The sequence below is a fragment of the Bos taurus genome, chromosome 16, assembly GCF_002263795.3.
Source record: "Bos taurus isolate L1 Dominette 01449 registration number 42190680 breed Hereford chromosome 16, ARS-UCD2.0, whole genome shotgun sequence".
Classification (NCBI taxonomy): Eukaryota; Metazoa; Chordata; class Mammalia; order Artiodactyla; family Bovidae; genus Bos; species Bos taurus.
This window is the reverse complement of record NC_037343.1, coordinates 29,229,038-29,236,523: the sequence shown is the minus strand read 5'-3', so window position 1 is coordinate 29,236,523 and position 7,486 is coordinate 29,229,038. Positions and strand designations below refer to the sequence as shown.

At 48.2% G+C, this 7,486-nt stretch overlaps 1 protein-coding gene across 1 annotated transcript; it reads right to left on the bottom strand.

Annotated features, from left to right (window-relative positions):
• On the bottom strand, positions 1 to 4,613 carry MIXL1 (Mix paired-like homeobox). The gene is made up of 2 exons (XM_002693978.7): positions 3,903 to 4,613; positions 1 to 2,774 (listed from the first exon to the last, which is right to left on the bottom strand). The coding sequence occupies exons 1-2, from the start codon at positions 4,308 to 4,310 to the stop codon at positions 2,469 to 2,471; spliced, it is 714 nt and encodes a 237-aa protein (XP_002694024.2). The 5' UTR covers positions 4,311 to 4,613; the 3' UTR covers positions 1 to 2,468.
• Positions 4,614 to 7,486: the final 2,873 nt, after the last annotated feature.

Sequence of the window (7,486 nt, the reverse complement as noted above, 5' to 3'; positions counted from 1 at the left end):
ATGTATTTATATTATCTCATTTGGCCTTGTCACAAGTCTAAATGCGAAGGAAGCTGTGATTGTGAGACCTCCTGGCCAACCCCATAGTAGGCCCCAAGTATAATGTATAATACAAAGCAAGCACTGAAAATAAGACCTAATGTTTATCATCCCATTTTTTATTTCAGACAGTTTTCAGAAGTCATCTGCTACTAAAGCCTGAACTATATCCTGGTTGCTTATAATAGTGGATGTGCTACTCGGAAAAGTACAGGCCACTCAACCCTTCTATGAAGATCAGGGTAGTGGGCACGTATAATCTCTGAGGTTTTCAGTGTAGTTCACAGTCTTCTGGTAATCAAGACCTGAGTCCTGTGGAATTCCCTGGTAGTCCAGTCCTGGGGAATTTCCTGGTGGGCCCTCGCTTTCACTGCCAAGGGCCCAGGTTTGATCCCTGGTTTGGGAAATAATATCCATGCTAAGGCATGTGTGCTGAGTCACTTCAGTTGTGTCTGACTCTTTGCAACCCTATGGACTCTAAGCCCCCCAGGCTTCTCTGTCCATGGGGATTCTCCAGGCAATAATACTGGAGTGGGTTGCCATGCCCTCCTCCAAGGAATCTTCCCGACCCAGGAATCTAACCCACGTCTCTTGGCTCCTGCACTGCCACCTGGGAAGCCCCATGCCAAGGCATATTCAAATAAAAAAAAAATTCCATTAAAAAAACAGAAACACCTGAGTCCTGGCCCCAGCCCTGGTTTCTCATGCTGCTAAGTTGCTTCAGTTGTGTCCGACTCTGTACGACCCTATAGACGGCGGCAGCCTGCTAGGCTGCCTCATCTCTGGGATTCTCCAGGCAAGAACACTGGAGTGGGTTGCCATTTCCTTCTCCAATGAGCTGCCTCCAAAGTACAATTCACAAAAAAACCTTACCTGTGATTACCTCATATACAAAGAGTTTCCTTTTGCCTTTAGAAGTTTAAAAACCCTCAAAATAACAAGACAATAATTTATCTCAGAATAACTTGAAAATAATAATTTTCATACATCCTTATCATATAAATTGGGAACAAGAAATCTCCTGGAACCAAAAGATTCGTGTTACTAAACTTTGAACAAGCTAGACCGACTTTTAACCAAGTTAAACTTAATACAGTGGCCTCCGGATATACCAGTGACTGGCTTTAGAAACTACATTTGCAGAAACTTCTTGCAGAAATGTTCTTCATGGCCACAAAATATGTGCTGAATAGTTATGGAGTGAAGTGCTGTACTAAGAGCTGTCTAAAGAACAGAACTCATTTAAATAGAATTAACAATGAAACATTTGTGGGAAACATTTAATAATAATAAACTAAAGTTGCACAGAAGTACAGTTAACAAGTGCTAAGGGTAATGATGCTGCAGTGACTGAAGTAACAGGTACAAAATCAGGATTAGAGAAAGTTACAGCCTTCAGCAAGAGGGAGGTCTAGAGTGTTTTGAAAGAGAGAGGTTATGCATTTGCTTCCAAAACTGAAAGAAATGGCTTTGAGACAGACATATATTGTGGATGGGTGAAATTAAAGATGTGCATAACTGTCCTATAGGCTACCAATGTCCGTTACCTAGAAGAGTAACCAAAGGCTAGGCTAAGGTTAAGTCACTTCAGTTGTGTTCGACTCTGTGCAACCCCATAGATGGCAGCCCATCAGGCTCCCCCGTCCCTGGGATTCTCCAGGCAAGAACACTGGAGTGGGTTGCCATTTCCTTCTCCAATGCATGCAAGTGAAAAGTGAAAGTGAAGTCGCTCAGTCTTGTCCGACTCTTCTCGACCCCATGGACTGCAGCCTACCAGGCTCCTCCATCCATGGGATTTTCCAGGCAAGAGTAACCAAAAGGTCTTTATAATTTGGCAGCAACTGAAAGTTACTACAGGTTTTAGAGAGTAGTTTTTTAAAAGTTGAGAAAATAGAGGCAGGGGTCTCTTGAATAATCTGGATGCAGAATCACTGGAACTATGAAGGTGTGTAAAGATGTGAGGCCCGATTTTAAAAGCAGTAAATCTTGACGATAGGAGGAGGGTTGAAGGAGCTGGGTTAACATAAGTTTAAGGGTATTAGCCTTTGGAGGAGCCATATGAAGACAGCAGCTGTCAAGCAAAGGGGAAATTGAGTCAAACTGAGGAGTTCTTGTGAAAATAATGAGTTCTGAGAAACTAATTTGAAAAAATTACAACAGGGCTGGTAAGAAGGAACAGATAAGGGGACCAAAATGAATGTGCATATTTGGAGATGTGTTGATAAAAATAAATGCCAGAACTCCTAGGTGGTGTGTACTGTGAAGAAGGAACAGGCCATGAGCAACAGGTGAGAGATGACTCAAGGACCATTATCAAGGTTAACACGGATGAGTCCTTAACATGGAAGCCAGAAAGGACGGTATTCCGATGTGCGTCCCCCTGACTGTCAGTCATGGTTCCTCTGAGCTCACCCTGAGTCCTCCCAGACTCAAGAGTTACCAAAGGCAGAAAAGATGTGTTCCTCCCATGAGTCCAGCTTTGAACCAATATCTTCAGAGAGAGGAGAACAGGTTTCAAAATTCTGACTCTGGGAGCTAGAGTCAGAGATGCCTCCTCCAACCTTGTTGGGATCGGGCAGGCAGTTCACATCTACCTCCAGAGGCGGCTGGGCCTTCAGATATTTTGCTTCAGTTTCACAAGCAGAGTGGTGGAGGAACAGCTCCGGCCTGGCTGAGGGTTGAAAGGGTTTCCCGCTCTGACGACGTGACTTGGCACGCCTGTTCTGGAACCACACCTGCAAGAGGGAAGAAAGAAACTGCTTCTGGTTGGAGTCCTCGTGCTTTGACCTTCATAGTTCACTGTAAGTTCCAGTTAACATGCCCTGGCTCCCTGCTCTGGAACCTTATGGTTTTCACACAACACTTCACAAAATCAGAGCACCCGGCTTTCTCGACCTCATCATTCCCAGGTGCAAAACTGCAGTAATACCTAGTTCTTTATATAGGGACATCTGCAATGAAAAAATGCCACAGCAACAACAGCACTTAGAATTTTAGGGGGAAAAAATGCTACTATGCCTTAAAAGAATCTGGAGAGTCAATTTTCAAAAGTATACTCCCTTGTCAAATTATTTAAGGAGGCATTTTTCTCAGTGGACTTCATTGACTTAGGTGAATAAAATTTTTGCTCACTATTTCCCCACAAATACCAAAGGACCCGTCCTGCTTAGGAAGCTTCTGTGCCTGCTGTTGAAACTGACAGATGCATTCCACCAGAGAGGCAGAAAAACAAGTCCACTGTTTCCCAGTGTGAAAATCAGGGCTCCTACTTAGGATTGCTCTTAGGTACAGACCATGGTGCTACAGACCAGGCAAAAAAGGTAGGCTTCTTATGACCACCAAGCTCCAGGATTCTGATCTAAATTACTTTAGGCAATAAACACACCTTGCACTAAACTTTTCAAACCGTGACAAGAGACTCCATATGCTTCAGGCTTTACCCGCAAGACATATCCTTTACAACCCACATTACAAATCCAACACCTGCCAAGGAAGTGGCCTAGGGACCCAGGGGGGGCAACTTGGTGAGCCAGCAGGGGGAAACACCAACTGCACCTCATCTGCCCCTCCTTCCTGGATAAGGAAAAAAGTGTGAAAATACTCCCTATTACCTTCCTGCTGAGGATTTATTTTTTGACCATTTTAAGGGACCAGCTAGCCTCCCGGAAGGAGCCCTTATACTCAGCAATGAGAGGCAGAAGTCATTGAGCCTGAGACTGAATTACTTCATTCAAGCCTCACGATCACCGTAGCCAATAGACACTTATTTTACAGCCTAGAACACTAAGGCTCAAAGGAAATAACTTGCCCAACGTCAAGTAGGTGGCACCGGCGAACTCGCCAGCCCGCCGCGAGCCGCTCACCTGGATCCTGGACTCGGGGAGCAAGGTGAGCGCGGCCAGGCGCTCACGCAAGTGGATGTCGGGGTACATGGTCCGGCGGAAGACGAGCTCCAGCAGCTGCAGTTGCTCGGGTCTGAACGACGTGCGCTTGCGGCGCTGCGATGCTGACGAGACGGCCGCGCCTTTAGGGGGCGCAGGCGGGCCCAGGCCGGCGTGGGGCGGCGCGGCGGGCCCGGGACCCCTCCCGAGAAAGCCGGCGAAGGCTACTGGGGCGCCGAGCTCCGGAGCGGAGCCCGAGGGGCGCGCGAGGAGCAGGCCAGCGTTGGGGTTCGGGGGCGGCAGGAACGCCCCGCCGGGGTGAGCGGGCAGGTAGGCTGGGGGCGCGGCGATCTCCTCGAACTGGAGCTGGCTGGACTCCGCTGCGGCCATCGCTGCCCGACCCCAGTGCACCGCCGGGAGGGACACGGCCTTTAGTTATACTGGCCCCGGGGCCGAGGGCGGGGGCCCGGGGTGGCGGTGCGATCAAAGCGGTGGACGCGGGGAGGCCCGTGTCTCTTCGGGGTGCGAGCCCGCCCCCCACCCCGCCAGACGCCGGTGGGGAATAATCGCTTCCGCTGCCCGTGGGATGGAGGGAGGGAGGCGTGAACTTGGGCCTGGGCCCCCTCCGCCCCCTCCCTCGTCCATCTGCCGGGCCAGCCCCACCACCGCCGCCACCACAATCAACATCCCCCAGAGCAGGTCTGCCCGGGATGGCAGTGCCTAGGGATCCGAGTGCGTGGGCGGAGTGGGGCAGAACCGCCCTCCTCTAGGGCCAGGTCCCGCACGCAGGGCAGCGAGGGGCCAGCCGCCTATCTCTCCCATGGCCAGGCAGAGAGCCTTGCCCGCTGCCCTGTCTGTAGTCATCAAAGGTATTTATTTACACCCCCTGCTATGTGCTAGACCCGGTACCAGGTTGGTCAAACAGCCCAGCCCCTGTCCTCCTCAGACCTCCGTAACAAATCCTGAATCAGAAGGAGGGGGTGCAGATAAAGGAACCTCAAAGAGAGGCAGTAAACTCACCTTGGAGGGGAGGAGACCTTTTGTCTGGAATGTCCCAGTGGGCCTAGGAATAAGGGTACCCTAGACACAGCAGAGTTAGGAATGTGCCTTTCTAGATTCAGTTATTGACTCCTGATCTGGCCTCTCTGGAGATATCCTGCAATGCTCAAGGCTCATCTAAGCTGGAAGGGAGAAGATGAAAGGGGCACCCCGAAGTTTCCACTCCCTCTTGTCTTTGCCCTCAGGGCCTCATTTAAGATTCCTATTTTATTCTTATTTGTACTGTGGTTATGGTTCCGGTACCTGCCTCCCCTCCTAGATTGTAAAGGCTTAGGGAGCAGGAGCCACTTCTCTTGATCATGTCTGTCCAGTGGCTGCTTTGTATGTCTGCTGCTATGTATGTACAAGGCACCATGCCAGACTCTCAGTGAAGGTCTGTAGAAGTGGATGGCACTGAACCGATTTATCGGAACTCACGGTCCAGAACGGAAGCAGCTCCACCACAGTGCAGTCTTCAGGAGAGGAGCACAGAGACTTGGCTCTTCTTGCTCCCAGAACCTGAGCCCTGATTTCACCAGGACCATGTTCTGTCATTGGCTCCAAGGGGACTCTGAGCTAGAAGGATCTTTTAGGCCACAGCCCCTGCCTGTCTCTATCCATTCTAGAATGCTCAGAGACAACCTCAGGAAGAGCTTGGATATTTTTGTCCTGAGTGGACCTTCCAGGTGTCAAAGCAGAAAGAATTTTTTTTTTTTTTTAACTTTTTGGTTGCACCTGAGCAACTTCTTACTTTCTCTACCAGGGATCGAACCCTCACCCCCCTGCAATGGAAGCATGCAGTCTTAACCACTGGTCTGCCAGGGAAGTCCCCAGAAAGAATTATTGGGGCTGCTGCAAATAGGATCCCTGTGCTTGATTCTCTCCCTGTGGGTGTGGGGGTGGAAGATGGGGTCTGGGACACAGTCCCAGAGGCTCTTGCAGGCAGTCTGACCATTCTCACAGCCTGCTTGCTCCTCCATCGACCCCACAGCACCCCTCTTTCTCTTCCCCCTCCTCCTTCCTTCTTATTCCTTAGCCTGGTCATTGGGGTTTTCAGACATAGACTGTATGGGATGGGAGGTCAGACCCTTTTATTTTACTCTGTGCCTTCATTCTTTCATTAATCCAAAAACCACTTATGAAGTGTCATTGTACTAGACTGTGCTTTGCATATGTACCTGTGAAGTCGAAATTCCTATCCCAGTTTTCCAGATCAAGAAGTACTCCACAGTCTAGACGAGGCCCAGATGACTCCAAAGCCACCGTGCTAAGCCGGTCTCCAGACATGACCCCTGGGCCCCCTGCTGATCTTCCCAGCCGCCCTCAGAGGTGGGTGAAGCCCCTGGCCCTCTCCCATCTCAGGGTTGTTCTCTGAGGCACACTGGGCCCTCTGGGTTCCCAGGCACAGGCGATGGAGGAGATGGAGCCAGATCCAGTGCTTCCATTGCTTTGCTCTGGCACCGTTAGGCCAACCAAGCAAGGAAAGCAGAGCTTGGCTTGGCTGCTGGCTGCCAGCTGAGGTCTAACAGCCTGATGGCCCAGCAACCCAGAAACTCTCCGCAGAGGTCGAGTCATCGGAATTCTCTAGCCTATGTGAAAATCCCCGCTAGTCCAGTGCCCAGCCTCATTCCTCTGCTGCTGTCTGCTCGCCTGTGAGGGGCCCTCCCCTACCCTCAAGCCTGCCTGTTTTACAGTGAGTGGGCCAGGAAAATGGACCTGCAGAGACAAATGGAGTGCCTGGTGACGATCTGATGAAGGAATCTAAACCTATAAGACAGTCTTCTCTCTGTCTTTTAAACTAGTGATAGGAAATTGCAGTGTTCAATTTGTGGCTTGATAATCCTCCAAACTGACTAAACAAGCATTATCTTCTTATGACTTTTCCTGAGAATCTATGAGAGTCTGTGGAATTAGAATCCTCCATGTTGAAATAACATTTCAGCCTTTCCCCTTCTCTCCTCCTTTTCCTCTAAAATGAAGTTTTATTCATTTCGATATTTGGCAAAACTAATACAATATTGTAAAGTTTAAAAATAAAATAAAATAAAAAAATAAATAAAATGAAGTTTTAATGGCATGTGCTTGTATATACCTACAAAATAACTTCAGTGAGGAGACTGTGCTGCAAACCCAGGGTTGGGAATTGGAGTCAAGTATTAGAGATGGAGATTTTAATGTATACCTTTTGGTGCTGTTTTTTTTTGTTTGTTTGTTTTTTACTTTTTAAATCATGGCCTGTATTGTTGTTATAAGTATATTTTTAAAACTTAGTTTTTTGATGACTAAATGTCCTGTGGTATTCTGAGTTGGGTCGTTAGAAAAGAAAAAAGAACATTAGTGGAAAAACTGGTAAAAGCTGCATTTTTTTTTAACAAACTAACTTTTAAAAACTGAAGCACTGTGGCGGATTCATTTCAATGTTGGGCAAAACTAATACAATATTGTAAAGTTTAAAAATAAAATAATTAAAAAAAAAACTGAAGCAAAGAATACAGGGAAATGTATCTGAAAAGAGATACTACTTCCTG